Source organism: Rousettus aegyptiacus, unplaced genomic scaffold (genome assembly GCF_014176215.1).
Source record: "Rousettus aegyptiacus isolate mRouAeg1 unplaced genomic scaffold, mRouAeg1.p scaffold_m13_p_2, whole genome shotgun sequence".
Classification (NCBI taxonomy): domain Eukaryota; kingdom Metazoa; phylum Chordata; class Mammalia; order Chiroptera; family Pteropodidae; genus Rousettus; species Rousettus aegyptiacus.
This window is the reverse complement of record NW_023416295.1, coordinates 78626359-78646827: the sequence shown is the minus strand read 5'-3', so window position 1 is coordinate 78646827 and position 20469 is coordinate 78626359. Positions and strand designations below refer to the sequence as shown.

At 33.9% G+C, this 20469-nt stretch overlaps 1 protein-coding gene across 1 annotated transcript in view; it reads right to left on the bottom strand.

Annotated features, from left to right (window-relative positions):
• The window catches only part of DPP10 (dipeptidyl peptidase like 10), a 1197668-nt gene extending 1184813 nt beyond the window's left edge, over positions 1-12855 (bottom strand). Inside the window, exon 1 of the mRNA XM_036237031.1 lies at positions 12347-12855. Coding sequence (XP_036092924.1) covers positions 12347-12406 — 60 coding nt within the window. The 5' untranslated portion in view covers positions 12407-12855. The remainder of the gene's footprint in view (positions 1-12346) is intronic.
• Between the last annotated feature and the right edge of the window lie 7614 nt (positions 12856-20469).

The following is a 20469-nucleotide window of genomic DNA, read 5'->3' as shown; positions in this document are numbered from 1 at the left end:
TTTTTAAAAATTTTTAAATTAATTTTGATATGGTACTTTCTAATAATGACATTTCTTAAGTGAACATTGATTTTAAAAAAATCAGCAGGTACTGCATAGCTGGGTGAAGAACAGCATGTCAAGTTCTGAAAGGGGTTCAGAAAAGAATAAGTAAAGATATATTCATAATCTAAAATTCAACTCTTAGAATATATCAACCTACCTAAAGATTTCTATGCTCTTTCTTCCTCTAGGAGGCAAAAATATACAATGAGAAAATAACAAACTCTTCAATAAATGAAGTTGGGAAAACAGGACAGATACACACAAAAAACTAAGTTGTACTACTTTCTTATATCATATACAAAAATTAAAGACTTAAATGTGAGGTTTGAAACTGTATAACTCTTAGAATAAAACAGAGGCTCTATTTACATTTCTAAAACTCAACTCTCATATTGTCTTACACATATACACACAAAATGAGAGAATAAATTCCTTTGAAAAAAGCACAAATATATTTGACTTTGAGAATCATGTTACTATATATCAAATAAAAGGAAACATCAATATTATGAAGACTATTCTGGAGCAATGACATATCAGTCTCCACAGTGGATGGCCTTTACTTATTCATTCATTCAGCAAGCCCTTTTTGAACATTAACTCGATGTCAGGGACAGCATTAGACAATAAAGTCCTGATGAAAAATGAGACACTGCGTTTGTCTCGAGGAGCCTGCAGTCTAACTATGGATGGGACATGTGGTGAAAGGTGAATAGAATTAAAAATAGGGCAAAAGGAGAAGATACAAATTTATATTATATATATATATATATATATATATATATATATATATATATATAAAAATATATGGCAATGATGGGTTGCATGTCCAGGAAGGCAAAAGCAAGCAGTCTTCCTGGGACCGGAAGAGAGGGAGTGAGGAAGAGGCACCTTTTCTTAGAGGAGGTGAATTTACTGTGAAGTGAGCCCAAAATGATAAGCATTATCTATCAGGCAGGTAAAAGGAGGGACACAGGGTATTACTATAGGAGAAAACAAGTAAACTTGAACTTAGAGGCTTAAAATAGCAGGTGACTCTGGGTAACAGCAACTAGTTCCTTAGAGCTGATGGGAACATTAGAAAGGAGAAAGGACACTAAGATAGCAGCCTGAAACCTGAGCTGTCAGCTTGAGTTTTGTAGTAAACTTCAAATATAAGCTATACCCCTTACACTGGAAGAACTTGGGAAAATTAATGCCCTTATCTATAAAACAAGAATTATAATTCTGTCTTTGCTAAGTCATTGTGGGAATTAGAGCTATCCCATAAAGGAACCCAGGGTTGTGTGCATCATGGTACAGTCATTTAACAATGACAATAATGAGATAATGATGGTGAAGATGATGGTGGTGTTGGCTCTCTTTCTTAACTTGCTGCTTTTATACATTCCACCACCTTGAATGCCCTTTTCTCCTCAGATTCTTCATCAAGAGTATTATTATTGCTCCCTATCAAGTGTCAGTTTGAAGGTCACTCCTTCCTATAAGTTGGAATGAGGTGCACTTTGCATGACCTCCCAGAGCACATTCACACTCTGTTTTCATCAATGGCTTGGTCTTCCATGTTTTCCTTCTTTATCCAAAGTGAAGCAAGAGGAGAAAAGAAGCCAGACTGTAAGTTTCTTAAAGAATAGCCCTGGGTCTTATGATTCTTGGTATCCTCATTGGTGCAATGTAAGATTTATTGTAAATCCAATAAATTATTTTTGAATTAACATAGTGAGAGGCAAAGAATTGGGAAACAGAATTCAGATTTTTTTATCATATAAAAATAAATAATAAAATAGCTATATAAATAATATATAAATAAATAATATATAAATATATATAAATAAAATAATATATAAATAAAATAATCTTTTCAAGGGTTTCAATAGAAAATATAACAAAGATTATGGTTTGGAGACTTTAGTAGTAGCATTATCAGCATAACAAAAGATAATTATCACCTCTGATTATGAGCTTTTGCAGCACTAACATAATAGTGACCACAACCTAGATGGTTAGAGTTCATCAGAAGAGGCCTGAATTGAAATCAAGAATGTGCAATGGGAAGTGACAGAAAAAGAGTTCTTGGACAACGGTTAACATCAAGCACAAAGATCATGCATGGTATGGCAAAGAGCGTGGCTTGTTTCAGGCTCAGAAAGAAGGCTAATTTGGTTGGCAAATAGTCAGGGGGGGAAGGGGAGGGAGAAAGAACGTAACAATATGGTCAGAGGGAAGAATGGATGAGATAATAATTCAGAGACCTCAGGATAAAGTTAAGGATCTGGGTTTGTTTTCTAACATTTCTAAAAATGTTATGGTTTAAGCCAGGTATGCAAAGTAACATTTTAAAACCAACCACTCCACTGGTGAGTGGAGAATTAATGGTAGTAAGGCATACTAAAAGCCAGGAAGCCACTGAACTTGTTGCTATAATTCAGATAAAAGGTGAGTGTGCAGGGAGTTTGGATGTTAGTGGTGGAAATGGAGAGAAATATTTAGACTGAAGATGCACATAGAAGGTAGAATGGATAAGACTTACTGATGAATTGAATGGTGGATTGAAGAAAAGAGCGTAAAAACTAAAATTTAGGCTTTGGTCTGTCTCTAAAAAAAAATAGCGATATCATTTAATACCATGAGGTGAGAGAGGGGTAGGCAGCAAGGATCAAAAGTTCTGATTCTAATATAATGAATACATAGTATCTATTAGACATATAAGTAACAATATCTTGAGTAAAGATAAGCATCTAGGAACAGAGATGAAGTAAGATGACTGAGTGGGAGACATAAGTCTGTTGGTGTTCAGTATCTGGTAATTAAATTCATGGTATGTATCAATATTACATAGCCAAGAGTTACAAATCAGAGGTCCTGAGCCCCCCATAAAATTACTTTTTGTGGGATACCATATACTCTATGATCCTATCATAAATATCCCTCCAAAAGCTTTGATATGGTATGCCTTTAGGTGGGACATGCTCTCTCTAGTTATAAAGTTTTAATTGTAGTCAATTGGATATTAAAAGCTCCTGGGATTTTTATGGTTCCAAGTCCAGGGAAGAGGTCACTGTGATAGGTGCTGAGCAATGCTTATTATTTAATAAATATCACCATTATTTCCCCTCATATTTCCTAAAGAGAAAAGAGCCCAACGACATGTTAAAAATAAAAATAAAAACACAAAGCAAAATTAATTAGATATTAAGTCATTTTCTATCAAAGGAGACAGTTTCCTGAATGAGATAATATTGGAATCCCCTTTTCCGGCCTTTTTGCTCCAAAGTGATGAGAGAGGTCTCTGCTATGAAACCATTAGAGACAATGTTATATTTTCGTTTATTACACTTTAGTTCACAAAATGGTGTATGTATTATGTCTATCAAATTCTAAAAGTGTTCTCACTGATGTCTTTAGTAAATAATTTTGGTTTTCCCCCTCCAAACCATCCAACCTCCTTGATTGTTTCGAATAAAATCTTATGGTTTTTTTGAGTAATGCCTTTCTCTATTTCCTCCATGTAACCACACGCTTCTTCAGACACAGAAGATGTAGAATTGATGTAGGTCTTAATTCTAGTTCACAAGAGTTGAAGAAAAACCTGTATGAGTTGTCTTTCTTGAAAGGAAATTCAAAGGAAGAAATGTTTTTGTCCAGTGAACATTGTCAATTGTCTGCAGATCAGTTGCTGTACTGAAGCAGCCAGCTAACATGTCTTATGTAATTAGGATGCAAGAAAGGAAAAGACTTTTACACCTCTAAACCTCAAATTTCCAGGCATCTTTTATGTTTAAATGTAATGTTGTTAACAGAGGTCATTCATGTGTCAATGGGTGCTGTTGAAAAGACAATCAGTAACCAACATAACAGGAAAAAAAGAATCTATAAAAAAAGAATCTATATATTACCTTCAAATATTAAAGAGGAAAATTTTGGTACAACCCAATGATTGTTAATAGTCAAAAAGACTCTTTGGGATTAAAAAGTTACTGCAAAATGAAAGCCTTTAAAGGCTAAATATTATTAGCATTCATAAAAACAGGTGGTACCAAATTAAGTTAATGAACAAATCTTTTTTTCTTTAGACTTACCTTCAGTAACACCTGTCTGGCTAATAATATCTTAATACCCAGATAACCCTAAAAGCTAGGAATGCATTACTCTCTTCTCTTTCTACTTAAATTCATGAACCTCAGGAGTACTTCCCAAGGTCATAGAACTGTGTCCCAAATTTAGATCTCATAATCTTGTCTTTGCACTATTTGCCCTTTAAGCTTTGCGCTCAGAGTATAGTCAAATCCTGAAGGATAATGCAAAGGCCTCCCCCCATATGTATTTGCAACCTCCTTTCTCACTCCTGTTAATAACTGGTACTCTATAATAAAGTTAGTCTCAACTAATAATGCTTTCATGACAGTTACATTGCTTTGTTTCTTCATCTTCTACACAGGTTTTCTCTGTGCCTATAATATTGTCTTCCTCTCTATTATAACTTCTATGCAGGATTCTGGTTTAGGCTTTATAAATGTTCACCACCTGTCTCCCTAAAAAAAAACCCTTGTATATGCCCCACCTAGCACTTATCACTTAATTGGAATTGTATTAATTTGTATCTTCGGTTGTAGTCTTTAAAAATAAGTAGCATCACTCTCTTCCTATTTGAATCTTCTTTCACTAAATGTTACTGATTAAAGCCATGAAAGTGTAAGTCCAAGCCTCTATCCACCAAGCCATTCCATGCTTACCAGTCAACTAAAGTCAACATCTCTTGAGTCGGTCCTTTCACTTAATTTTATTTCCTTTACAGAATATGCATAAAGGAGATACAAATAAATAAATATATATATACATAAATAAATAAATAAATATATATATATATATCTTCCTGGATCAAGACTACCTGACTTGCTCATTATTTTTGCCCTAATTCTTGCACTCTCTCAAAAAAATTATTCAAGTAATAGGTCCATCTATTAAATACACTAAGTACTTTTATACAATTTACTTTCCATTAAAATAAAGTGGAGTATATTTTACTTAGGGCAAAATCCTGGAAACCAGGGTTGTGAGAAGTGGCGTTTTTCAATCCAGCAGCAATGATTCATCTTAGAAATTAAGTTTTCTGATAAGAAAGAGCTTCACTAAAGTGTTAGAGCCAATAGTCCTCCTACAATGCCCCCATCCATTAAAATAAACAATAACTGTCCAAAGCAGAGAGATGGAGTTGGTCTCTGTTTGGACAGACTCTCCTCTACTCTAATGTAGAAAGACACTCATAATACAAAACCTATTTTTAATGTACAGAAGCTGTTCATCCCCAAGAAGATTAGCACTGTTATCCCAAGCTTTGAGGCCCCTTTATCAGCTTTTGAAATGTTGTTTACTTATTTTAAAGTAAAGTGTTTAGTTCTGCTTAAGTCAAGGAAGACTAGTATGTTTCTGAATTTAAAAGTCAGATTGCATCTCTTGGGAAAACAAATAAGTTTACAGGCTCCTTTGACTGTTCTTTCATTCAAAACATCTTAATTGAGAAGCTTTTATGTACCAGATATTGGGCTAAGCACATGAATAACCAAAGATAAAAGACAGAGATGTGTAAAAGCCCTTTTCTAACTAGTGGAGAGACTTACATGGAAACCAATAATCATAACTCAAAAGATTAATTGTTGTTGAGCAAGTACAGAAAATATTATATAAGACCATAAGTGATCAGTTGAGGTCATGATAATTCACCTAAGTAAGACTAAGAACTTTCACCAAGAAAATTCTGTATGAAATTTCAAGTAAGAATAGGAGATGTTGAAAGGTATATTACATGGAAAAGTAGATGAGGCAAAAGAAACAGTGAATCCAGAGGTAATAAATAGGCTGTATCCATATCACAATAAAACCTCCCCTCAATTCAACCACATATACAATCTGTGCAGCTACTCAAAGTATATCCCATTTCTGTAGCACAGTCCTGGGATGAGTAAGTGAATTGCTAATGAATTAATCAGTCCTTTAGATGGCATTTAAATGCAATCTCTTCCTCTACCTTCCTGGTAAAGGTCCATGAAGAAATCTTGCAGATGTTACGACAATATTAGAAGATACTTTCAGCTCCCTGGTGACTTCAAAATGAGTTTTTATCATCATTATGGTTAATAATAATTGCAAATAAAATTTTCAGCTTTTATGTCATAAAAATTGATTCTCACTATACACCTCTCTATGAAAATGTCATATCCTTTAAAAATTGCTGCTAGAACAAATTATAATACAAAGCACTTACATAGCATTTTTGTTTTGGGAGATAATTTAAGTTTATTGCCTTTCCGTTAGTGGGGGGAAAAAAGTATTAACTGGGTTAATTGCCTTCCCCAAGGCCACATGATTCATTGTGGTACATGAAGAGTGAGAATTCAAGTTAAGGATGGCCCTCTAAAAAAAACCATCCAATCTTCCTTATACTTCATTTGCAGGTAGTAGGGTAGGCTGTACATATTTGATCTTTTCCCCAATGAAAACTCTAAAAACCAAACAAAAACATGGGTTCTATGCAGAATTTACAAGACATAAGTCTGTTCAGAAGGTAAACTTCCTTAATTTCATGGTTTATCACCCAGTAACTCTAGTTCTGCTAACGTGACACCATGCCAGGTCTGCCTCTGGGAGGTCAGTTTTGAAAATGATGATTAATTTTGTTCCAGTTGTGGTATAGGATACTGCTACCAATTATAGCCTATCAGCATGGCATATACAAAAAAGCTAAAGAACATTCTTAAAGAGAAGAAGAAAGGCTATAGTGATATTCCTGCATACTGTTATTTTTCTAAGTTTCAGATAATGCTGACAAGACGGGGGACACTTGTCCAAGCACACTTTCTGCTTAGTGACTATGGATCTCTTTAGTTACCAAGGGTGTTGATTACCAGATGACCTCAAACCAAAGTCAAAAAAGAAAATCACTGAAACAAACAAACGAACAAACAAATAAATAAATAAAAAGGCAATGCACTTAAAAAAAAATTGCCATGAATTTAAAAGACAGAGCAAGGCTTCCAATCTGGTCACATACTAAACAAGGTCTTAAAAATTTTTTTAGCTCATCTTAGAGCTGATAAACCTTAACAGTCATTTAATAAATAACAAATCTATATTTGATGTCTACTGTGTGAAGGACTTGACATTGAGTAAGTCCTGTGAGGGTTAATATATCTCAGCTCTCATAGAATTCATGCTATTTAATGACACTAAATGTTCTTCTGAAGTTGTTCTGATTCCATCTATGATAGCCAAACACGCATGGGTAAACCACTGCACAATTGTAACTTACTTTATAGTTCTTTAGCTCAGTGTTTCAGAAATTTTAATATGCATGAACCACCCAGGGGGCTTGTTAAAACACAACTTGCTGGGCCCTACACCCAGTACCATATGAATTACTTACAATCTTTAAAGTGTAAATAGGTGGTTATAAATGCAAATCGTAAATGACTACAAATTGGCCATCAGTAGAATTTCTAACTTATGGCTCTATTCTATTTATCACAGACTGATTTCTGCCTCAAGCACATGAAGGAAGTTGAGTCAGAATAATTATAAAGATAAAGACCACTTCTAAAAGAGAGAAAAAAATTCTCACACAATATCTTTTATTACACTCTTTTGTAAAATCTTCTCTTTTGGCTTCTTCAAATATCACCACTTAAGAGAATGGCCCATTCTCCTAATACCCAGGGAAAATCTGTATCTCGCCAAATAGAACTGTAGGTTCACTGAATACTGAAAACAAATCTTTCTTTAGTGTGTCTGAGTCTGTGTTGAGATTATAACTTAATAAAGTTTCTTTTTTTATGAATAAAGTCCTTAGGATTAAGACCAAAACTTCTCTAAGACAAAGCACAATATAGAACCATATTATAATCTTTGCACTTAGAATTTCACATGATAGTGAAATTGAGAAGAATCTTACATTTTGTGTACAGTAATGACATAAAAGGTAGAATTTTTCTCATATGCTTTTTATATTTCTAATCTTTTGTGGATATAATTTGGATAATTATGACATACTCTTTAAGACTAAACTACAACATTAGCTCAAGTACCATATGAAATACAGATGTGGTACACATCATTTAGACTAGGAGTGTGGAATTAACAATCAGCAAATTGCCAGTTGGTGCAATTCCAAGCTATTCTCACCATTAAAACTCATCACAGTGTTACATTCCAAAATACCAATTTGCTAAAGACAAAAATTATTTTCTAACCATCATGCCCTCAAGTCTACAGATTTAACAAATATTAATTGTGACAAAATTTTTATTTTTTTATTCCTTTATTTTATATACTGTTTCTTATAGCACAATTTTGGATTGAGTTATGGGTTAGAGGTAGAAAGATGGGAAAGACTTTATCATCATAATAATGCATCAATAGTACACTATAAAAGGCAGTCAAAATTATGAAAAGTGTTTGCTTACTCTGAAGACAATAAAAATTCTAAAGACTTCTTCAAATATATTTATAAAAACTCATGGCTACTCCAGTAGGAGTACATAGGAAGAAACCAGAACTTTTAGACCTTGGGAGCCTTTCCAACACAAAACTGGGAATCTGAGTGTGAAGGTTGTGATAGAATAAACCAGGCACTGCTCGAAAAGTCTAAAGGGAAGGAAAGGCTGATATGAAAGAGTCACTAGATGGGAAAGGTAAAAAATATATATATTGAGTACTATATTTTGGGGTCTCAATAATAATATAAATATATATGATCCCTGATCTAGGAATCACCAACTCTGATAATTCACACACACAAAAAGGATGATTTCTTCTCCTACCCTTAGATATACATGGATATTAGGCTTACATTAAAATATGAAAAAAAAAATCTTACTATTTTAGGCATTATTCTAAATTTTCAATTCTATTGGTGGGAAAAGTAACCCAAGTCTAAATATTTGACTAAAATACTTAATTCGTTTTTACTGTAGCCAAGAAAAGCCAAGATAAAGAAGAAATAAGTGTTTGTTGCCTAAGATGTGGACAATCCTTCAGAAATCAAGTATATAATAAGCCAGGATTGCATCTATATTTAGCATTTCCAGATAGCCCCTAAAACTTTCCATTACAGACCTCAGAGTTAAAGTTCTCTCTCTCTTTCTCTCTGATTTTTTTTTTTGAGTGTCGCTACCCTGATGGTAAGAGTTGCAACCATTTCAGGAAAAGTTTTATTGCTTTACAAGCTCTGAAATGAGAGAGGACTTTATAAGTGCATTGGACTCAACATTTTGTCCAAAGTGATCTGAGAACATGCCTGGCCCCTTTATTTGACTACCTCTGCTTGTTGTCTCTTATCAGCTTTGGCTAGAGGAACATACCTGCACAAATACATCAGAAAAAAAAAATGTTGGAGACTGGTAGAGCTAGAAAATGGACAGAATGACAAAAACAAATATCATGCAACCTGAATAATGTTGAACATTTGATCCCCTTCTCCAACTCTACTACCACCATAACCACAAATAACCTTCAATCAATGGCAGCAATTGCTGAATCTGACCCACTGCAGATATCTCTTTTTAAACTTCAAGTGGGAACACGCGCACGCGCGCGCGCGCGCACACACACACACACACACACACACACACACCTTCTTTTTTTTTTCTCCTCCTACACATTTTGGCTTTTAAAGCTATTTTTAACCAATGAAGTTCAGTTTTGTTCATTCTCATTACATTATTTTTAGCAGCAGTTAAACTGTCAAGAGAAGGAACAGCCAGTGTGTACTACACTGACAATGGAGAACAATTCCCTCAATGTTTATTATGCTCGAATATGAGAGAAAAGTCCTTAGAGGATTTAGAATTTCTAAAATGAAGCAATTCACGAGTTATTAAGTATTTGGATATTTCCATAGCCCAAATTGGGTCACTTATAATTATCTATAGGCTAGATTCCATAAGAAAGTTTTATTTAAAATTTTCAGAAAGTAACTTTAACAGTGAAAACATCATGCTTAAAACAAAAGACAGATCTCAAAAGTCCAAAGAGTCTGTTGAGCTTCAATATCTCATAGCTTTATAAAATCTTTCATCTTAGGATTTTTCCTTAAGTTTCTACTGCATTTTGTTCATAGGCTAATGCATTACCTAAATATAGATAGCCGTTTTTAGTATAAATTCCAAAAGCCATAAATGTTTCATAATTGAGCACATAATTTGAAGTAAGAGAGCTTTTCCACTCATCTCTTTTTACTGTTGCAAATTGGAAAATATTCAAGTAATTACTCCCTTAATGGTTCAGTGTTTGCTACTATATATACTTTATGAACATCACAAGCTCACAAGCATCTTTTGCTCCCCCGAGCAATATCAGGGGGCGGGGGAGGGTGGGTGACAAAAGAACTTAACTTCTACAATTAACAAAATCACCCAGAGCTTTTATTCAAAATTCTTTCATTAAGCTATTAATATAATACTTTATTAAGTGGTGGATTGTCCAGTTTTTATGATACCTTTTATTTCAATTCAATGGCTTCAGTTAGAATGCAAAAACAGCATCTGCAAGATCAGCAAGATGATGTAAAACCCTTACACTAGAAACATTTTTCTGCCTCCACAGTTTTCTGCCTCCACAGTTTGTCAATGCCAGAGCACCAATAAGAAAAGAGATTTTAAGTCTCACAAAGTATCATTCATTTGTCCTTACTCAATTAATAAAAGAGCAAATAAAACATGTGATTCCTAGGACTTCAAACACTTAAACAAAAAGCCACTGGTCATTTTATGGTTTTCTAACCATACTCAAAGGTAGAAAGCTGGTTTATAATTCAATCCCACCTTAGGCTACAACACATATTTCCACTAGAGTTTACATATCGTAATGTAGAGTGTCTTATGTGTACTGTTTTGGCATCATTCGGTGATGGTATACTTATAAAATTGGCATATATGGGAATCTGAAATGCAGAAAAAAACTAAAATTCTAAAGCTCAGAATTTTAAATTTTGAACTTGAATACAGTTCAGAAAATTCTATGCTGAAAAATATTCTGCTTTTGCCATTAGAGATGATGCAAATTACTTGAATTTTGAGTTCTTTGCTATTTCAGTTAATTCTATGTGTTTATTCATGTTGGGAATATTATTATGTATCATTTAATATATACTGAAGACCTCATTGTTTTTAAAAATAATTGCAGATAAATGGTGCAAAGTGTTCAGTTTATGGTCTATTTTTCACTGAAAGACTTTAACAAAAGATAGGTAAGTTCACAAGAAGACCTATTGTTTGAAATTATATTACTTTTGTAATTACAATCTATGAAATATTGCCAAAGGCCTGAGATATAAACCAAAAAGTAAGTAGTCATAAAAAGCTAGTCTTCTCAAATTTTGAACCACAGTAAAAGATATGTAATTGTATGTAAATTAAAGTTTACAGTCAAGTAAATATGATCCATCAGGTTATTAGATAGTTTCCATAGAAGAGTTTCACAGGAACCTATCACTTTTCCCCCAGATGCAAAGTATTCACATAGATAACAATCTAATATAGATAAATGGAAAAATAGAGTAAACCCTTCCTGGAAATCTGGTTATTTATAAGTCTCCTTGTAAGTAAAAACATCATGAGTAAAATCAAAGAAAATGTCATAAACATCTCTTAAAACTAATGTACAACAGTACAATTCTGATCTCGTTCCTTTTCCTTTAATAATTTCAGAAAAGCCTCAAACTTAAAACAAGCACCTGAAGTAAAGAATATTTCCAATCACCTCATTGGTTTGAGTTATATGGCAGCATACATAAGAATATATGTTTTTATACTCCCTCCACAGTCTTTTATACTCTCTCACTATAGTCACTTTAGTATAACCACCAGTTCAACACTCTCAAGGAAGAATACACTCTTCTTTGTAAAGGATAAAAAGTCTCAAATCCATATGACAATGAAACACTGTTATCAACTCATATTCAATTTAATATTATCTGTTTCCAGCAGATCCATCAAGAAAACTGGCATGAACTAGAAACTCTTCTAGAAATTCATTAAACTTTCTTCCTGAAATATACCACTAATATAGTCTCAGAAAAAAAAAGCAAAAGTCATTAAAGTAAAAGAATCGTTAAGTGGAAACTACTCTCTCCAGGCTACACACACGAAAACAGAACCAAATGCTTTACTCATATTTAACCTTTAATTCAAACTCAAACCAAATGGGTATCTCCACTGTCTGTGCCCTGCGATACCAACGTCCATATGTTAAGTAGATGAATGAAGATATGTGTGCAAAACAGAGGGAAGAGAGAAAACCTGGGTCCTACCTTGATTGTTTTTGAGGGCTGACACTTGATGTGATGGGACACGCTGGCAGTTTGGTTCATGTTTCAGGACCCTGGACAGCGCACGATTCCTGATGAAGTTCCAGAATGAACTAGAGATCAGATCTCCTCTGCTGGACTTCAGCAGGGGCTGCTGCTGTTGCTGTTGTTGCTGCTGTTGCTTCTGCTGCTGCTGCTTTCTGCTGCTTTCTCACTCCGGAGGCTGAAATGCTGTCAGAATGGAGGGATTTGTAACTCACATAGCCATAAATAAAACATTCACTTGGTTCATTCTCAAAGCTCTTGGAGATATGTAATAGAATGCTAAAGATTGTTTCAATTCACTTGTACTGTACCTTTTCAGTACTAAGATGTGACAGCTTCACAGTACAGCCAATAATCTTGGCTCTCATTCTCCTTTCAAAGGAACGAATACCAGAAAACATACAGAGATCAATTGCAGCACCACAGTTTAAAGGGACACTCAACTCCCCTGATTCTAACCAGTTAATACTTTTTTTAATGTAAAAATCTCTCTCTCTCTCTCTCTCTCTCTCTCTCTCTCTCTCTCTCTCTCTCTCTCTCCCTCCTCCCTTTCTTTATCTCTCTCCCTGTCTCTTGGATTTTTTCCACCATAATTAAGTCTCATTTTGAAACTAAATTTTATTCCTTCTTGGGTAGTGCTTACAGTGAAAACACTAGTAAATTCTAAGAAAGGACCTGTTGCTTGGTGTAAGAGAGCAGATTTTTACATCTGTATGGTAAAGAACTGATATTCTCTATGAATATTTATAAATTCTGCAGTTATAGCTAGTCAATGAACTAGCTTTTCTATAAGCTGAGAGAAAGCTTATAGTATATAAAAATGTTTTCAAACACAATAGTTTTTGAATGTTGCACCAGAGCAAGAAAATGGCTTATTTTTGTCTTTCCTTTTTACTTTTAACCATGTCTTTTCTTCAGGCTATTTTTGTTTAATTTCCTGAGAAAAACTAGTAGTTAGATACTAGAAAAACTAGTTTTTCTAGTAGCTAACTTCTCAAATAATTACCTATTGCCTCAAGTTACCTTATCAGCAAAATAAACCATAAATATTTATAAATAAAGTTTCCACAAAGTCACCAGTCTCCACTAACACATCAGCACTAAGATGAACTTCCCTAGTGGAAATAAGGGATCCAGTAGAGTTGATTTAATGGAAGACATTATTTTTCAATATGTATTATAAAGTAGTTGATGTGGCCTAGGCTGTGTGTGTATGTCTCATGTATTTTTGAAGACCAATACTTTTTACCCATCAGAAATATATCTTGCTGGTGAAATGCCAAGTTTATAAGATTGAACTGCATAAAGCTTTCAGGAAGCTTTATGGGTGGGGCAAGAACACTATAGATAAACTCTGGGGTAAGAACAAATAAACTAATAGATGTGGTGACATAATTAAATTTATGTACTAATATTAAAAATATTTCTTGTTTGAAAGATAAAAGGGATTTAAATATTCTGCACAGCAGTTGAAATATTTGAGAATGGCTGAGTTTCAGAGGGTTATAGTTCAAACAGCACAATAGAGGTAAGGTTTATAAAGTAGTAAAATTAGACAGCCTTAAGCCAGAAAGGTTAATAGCAAGAGTATTGGAGGAACCAAGAAAATTATGGGCAAGGAAATAAAGCTAATAAGAAACAGGCAAAGGCTGTGTCCACGAATCTGGGGTAATGATATCAAGACATTACACAGAGCACAACCAGAGGACCAAGAAATCTTATGATTCAATGGTTAAAATTTTAAATCATAAATGTGCCTGGCATGTGACTATGTTATATTTTTATTGGACAATGATGTTTTGAAAAATCCATAAAGAAGAATTTATATTAGGAATTTTAAAACATTATACACAAAAATAATGAAAAATATGTCAACTTTGGGGATGTAGCTAAATCAGTACTTATCATGAAGTGTATAGATTCAGATGTATATATTAGAAATATAGAAAAGCATAAAATTAATAATTAATAAGCTAAATGTTTATCATGAAAAGTTATAAAAATAATTAGAAACTCAAATAAAGTATAGAAAAATAAGAAGAAGAAGGGAAGCAACCAATGTAGTAAACAATACAAAGTGTACAACCCAGTGAACAAGCCCATGGACATTTCAAAATTCAGTTATCAGTTTGGTAATCTCTGAAGAAATGAAAATCCTTCACTAGTAAGTTTGGCTCAGCTCCTCTTTCTTAGTACTTGATGCTATATATCTGAGAAACCTTCAAACTAAATTATCTGGGTAGTCCAAGTAGAATGGTGGTGGAGGGTAGAGAGGTATCCTGAGGGGTGGAATACAAGAATGCAGATGGAGTTGCTCATTCACATCAGAGAACTATACATTATGGAAGGAACAATTACAATTCCAAAGAATCTTAATTGGGCACAGTGAAAGTCAACATTTACATACCTACCAGAAAGAATATATATGTATCTAGAGTGTAACCCTGGTAGTCACATGAGACTTGACTCTTTTTCCACAATTCTTCAAAATTGACTTCCATTCTCAATTGGAGGGCAGTCAAAACAGAAAAAAAAACCCAACCACATGTTGACATTACAACCTATAGGTAAATGACTAGAATCTACCTAAAATCATTCCCTAATGTTTAATTTTATAAACAAAATATCAATTGTCCAGAACAAATATATGACTAAAATATCATTTTGGGTATTGTTTTTCCTTTCTGTTACATTATCATTTCATAAATAAACAAAATGAAAACCATAGTAATTTTAAAGCATTTATATTTCAAGTGTGTAGATTTTTCTTAATTTTGTGAAATCTGCTGAGTCTTAACATGTTCAATTGGAATTATAATCAAAGAAAATAGAGATAAAAAAATTCTTAGCCAAACACTAGGAAATTATAAACATTGTTTAATAAAGATAAATTCATATATGATTATTCTAATTGGGTTATTCTTGTTTCAATATGTTCAGTGTGAAAACAGCAGCAAAATTCCATCATGGTTTATCATATGGTAGGATTTTTTAAAATGTTCCAATGTACTCAGGGGACACTATACAGTGAATCATAGTGAACTAGAAATTTTAGACAATTTAATCCAAAGGAACAATATTAGATTTAACCAATACTAGTGATAATTGAATAAAAATATATTAGTTTCAGGTCCCACAATTTGTGGGAAATTAGTAGTGAGTCCCTCCTACCCTCCTCACAAAAAGATAAGAAAGATGGCTACTAATTGTAGAAAATATAAGCTATCATGCTCCTTGAACAACCATTGTTAGATTTGGGAAACAGAAAGCTAGAATTGGCTTAATAACAAAATTGCTTTAGAAGAAACATTGTTACATTATCAGATACTCTACTAGTAATTGCTCTCTTTGCTTCAGGTCCTATCTGCTCTAACCCTAACCAGCTGGTTACAATGATGACCTACCAACTGCAAGCTTAAGCAAGCCCAGGGCCTTAGTCAATAAGAATTATATCTAAAAGAGTATCAGGTTGTTTTCTTGACATTTGGAGTCTACTATAGAACATCCAAGTTCCCACATAACTATAAAGGAAAATGTTTTCTCATTTCTCATATTAATACCCACTGTGTATATCCCCTACTTTTGCTTGTCATATCTACTGAATCATCTTCATTATTTTCTAAAACTAGAATGCTGTTTCAAATTGTCAGCTTCATTGACTTGGGACTTAAGGCCCTCACTTAATTCCTGCCTGTTGCTTCTTTCTCTATAAATGGCATCCACTTCTGATATCTGCTCAGCTTCAGATTGTTCTTCCTTGAATTCACCTAGGTTGATGTCACTGGCCTAATTCTGGTTTTCACTTTCTTTAAGAATTGCTATTTCTTAGAAACCATATGCATCAATCAAAATAGACAAGGTTATGCTGCAATAATATATAACCTCAAAATCTGAGTGGCTTAAAATAATGAAGTTTTAGTTCTCATGATGCTATATGCAATACCAGGTCTCTGGGACATTTCTTCCCATCTAAGGAAACTCAAGCTGATAGAGGGTTTATGTTGACATGAGGTTCCACAATAACGTGGCAGATAGAAGGAAATATGGCAAATCATGTTCTTAATTAAAGGCTTCTGTCCATTAATGGCATGTATAACCTCTACTTACATTCCCTTGGCCAAAGCGAGTTCACAGTCATGCCCAAGTTTAGGTAATAAGGAAGTGACTTATACTATATATCCCAAAAAGAGAGTGGAAGGAGAATATCAGTACACAGCACTAATTACAACCACAACCCTATTGCTTCTCTTTTTCTATACTTCAAAGCCATATGCTTATCTATGCCAGCCAGCCTTGAGACACCAGCATGCTCATATTTGAGGCTCTACAGACTATAGCAGGTTTCCTTGGAAGAGATGGCAGATAGATATAAGACAGAACTTCCTTTTCCTGTGTCCGGTTATCAATAGGGCTTTCATAAGATCTTTTTCTGGGCTTTTCAAGATTAGAACACAGGCCTATATTAATCCTTGTTTGCAGGAATATGTGAGTTGAATGTGAGCTAAGTGTATGGATTTATTCCACGTTGGTACATATTACTCCGCAAAGAGCAGGAACCTTGGTAAGTGACAGAGAATGCAAGTCAGACTACATTCTAAATCACTGTGCTATACCAATAAAAAACAGAATCTTTCATTCTTTTAAGCATTGTAAATCCACTGATATAACAAAAAGTGAAACTCAGTTTTTATTCTTTTAATAGAAATAATTTCAAGGACTGCTTGAAAAAGCCCAATAATAGTACTATAAAGTCTCAAGTACAATACAATGTAAGTTTATGGGGGGAAATAACACAAATATTTAGAATCGCTTTTATTTTAGAGAGTAAATTACCATATGACTTACTGACTGCAAATAAACAATAAGTTGAAGGAATTATGAAGGTGGAAATTTATTTGTTTGTTTGTTTGTTTGTTTTCCCCCTTACAATTCTTCTCCCTTTTGGTAACCATCAGCTTGTTCTCTGTATCTATAGTTTTTTCTGTTTTATTTTGTTTATTCATTTGTTTTCTTTGTATAGATTCCACATGTAAGTGAAATTATATGGTATTTGACTTTCTCTGTTTGATTTATTTCACTTATCATAATACCCTCTAGGCCTTGCCATGTTGTTATAAATGACAATATTTTATTTATTTTTTATTGCTAATACTTCATTGCATATATATACCATATCTTCTTCATTTATCTATCAATAAACACCTCAGTTCCTTTAATATCTTGACTATTGTAAATAATGCTGTAATGAACATAGGGGTGAATATATCTTTTCAAGTTAGTGGGGATTTTTTTTATTTTCTTAATTTATTTATTTATATGTATTTAATTTTTTTATGGTAACATTGGTTAACAAAATCCAATACGTTTCAGCTATACACTTTAACAGTAAGGCATATATATATTTACACTGTGTGTTCACCTCCCATAGTTAATTTCTTTCTGTCACCACATATTTGACCCCCTTTATCCTGTCTACCTTCCCCCTCCTCCTGCACCCCCCCAACTCTCTGGTAACCACTAGTCTGTAGTCCATGTCCATGAGTCTCTGTTTGTCCTATTCATTTGTTGCTTTTAAGTTTATATCCCACATATAAATGATGTCATGTGATTTTCAACTTTTTCTGTCTGGCTTATTTTGCATAGCATGATTATCTCAAGGTCCGCCCAGGTTGTTGCAAATGAAAGTATTTCATTTCTTCTTATAGCTGAGTAATGTTTCATTGTACATATGTACCACAGCTTCTTTATCCAATCATCTATCATAGGACACTTCAGTTGCTTCCATGTTCTGGCCACTGTGAATAATGGTGCTATGAACATCAGTGTGCAAATATCTTTTTGGATTTGAGTTTTCTAGTCTTTGGACTAAATACCTAGTAGAGAGATGGCTGGATCATATGGTAGATCAATTCTTAGTTTCTTGAGGAACCTCCATACTGTTTTCCATACTGGCTGTACCAATTTGCAGTCCCACCAGCAGTATATGAGGGTTCCTTTTTCTCTGAATCCTCTCAAACTCAAATTAGTGTTTTGAAGGTGGGACTTTAGATACCCATGTATATATGCCAATTTCATTTGAGAAGCAGTTGCTTTACACTTTTAATTTATCTTTCAATTTAAATAATGAAGTGTTTTATTATTCTCATCCATTCATGAAATATTTCCTCATAAATGTGAGGAGGGATTAGAATTAATAAGTAAGTTAAGATATTATCTAGCCTACACTAGTCAAGCTCTCAAGCAGGTTCCTCATCCCCGCATCCAATAAGAACAGACCCAACAGCTTTTAAAGAGTATGAACTGTTTCTCCTTACATTTTTTTATGGCATTTGATTTCCTGATGTCTTCACTGTTCACTCCTTTTTTCATGTTGGTCATTCCTGCAAACTTCTCAGCGTGAACATTTGGCTAACTTAACCTTCTTTCATGATTTTAACTATAACTCCCTGATCACCCATTACTCCTGTTCCCAATCCTTCCTGTTCTGAGGGCTTGCCCAACATAATGCTCCTAACCTGAAGATTACCTGCTTCCAAGTACACTGGGTATAAATTATACTTTATGCAAATGGGTTTTAAGGTATATAACTATTGCAGATTGGTTGACTGACATTCCTGACAGATTTTACTTCTCCCTCTTCCTCATCAACCAGAACCAAACATAAACATTTTAGAAATTATTTCTTGCCAAAGTGGAGTTCCACACCAAAAGAAAGACACCAACATTATCTGCTAATGTTATTCAGTCTTATGCTTTGTTTTTAATGGTGACATTTATATTTTATAGAATAATTCTCTTTGCAATACTGCCAGTTGAAAATGTGATACAAATCCTAAATTTATAGAACACCAAAATAGATAGCCAGAATTACCTCATAAGAGTTTTTTGGAGCTCTCCTCATCCCTAGTTCTTCAGTTGAAATAATTTAGCAAACAGAAATCCCAAAAGTACCATAGAAATGTCTAGTCCTGTGTACAGGAGCTTCCGTGAATACATAGAATCCATAGAAATAAACACTAGAGGTAACTCCTCTTGTAAGCATAAAAATTTCTGCTCTACAATCACTGATGAATCCCTTCAATAAATTTTCTCTGTGGCCAGTGTCATAAATCATTGTGAAGACAGAAATGCATACATAAAATCAACCACGCTATAGTTCCCAAGACTACTTCATCCAGTTCAGTTATTAGTGACAGTAGTCCCCCAAGTCTCCAACACTATTCGTAAGTTCCAGCATCTAACTACTAAGGAACTTGGATGATAAGTCCCTGATTACTCCTTACTCTTGTTCTTGTCCCTTCCTGTTCTGAGGGCTGGCCTAACGTTTATGACCTGCAGCAAGTTTTCATTTAAAGCAGATAATTGGTAAGTCCAATAAAACAATCATTATTCAAGGAGCTCTTGCAGGTATTCAGACCTGAATCCCACTGCATGCCCTGTACTTCTTGGTCAGAAGAGTGTAGAATCATTGATTTTCAGGACCTAGTGCCCTCTCTTTCACACAGTAAGCAGATATCTTCTACTGCAGATAGCGCCCAACTCGGGGAAATAATAACTGCTTTTGCAGCAATAAAGAGGTGCCATAGCAAATGTGGTTTGCACTTCAGTATCGTGTACATTAAAAATTTTTTAAAATGCTAGTTTGGAATTCTTTTTTGTTTGTTTCAAAAAAAAATATTACGGCTATAACATAAGTCTTCTGGACTAAAAATCCAAGAAGAAGCCTTACAAAAACTAACCATTTATAATCTTTGGGAAGGATAATTAAAGGACTCAAATTCAAAACATCTTTCCTTTATTCTTGTCATAGCATCATTCCAAAAGTATCCTAAAATCAAAGCTTAATGGGTTACTTTTGAACTTCTGCAAAATGATTTGGAAAGTACTAGTGTTATTCCCTCCCTTCCGTTCCCAATCATTACAAATTCTTCCATGGTTGTCTAAAACATCTATTTCCTCGAATTTTCTTTCTGATTTCCCTTAAATTAAGCTGACCATTTCCACTTCACATTTTATCTTTGCCTCTTTTGTGGTAGTAATTATATTCTGATTTTAATAACTTAGTTCTGTATTATTTTTAT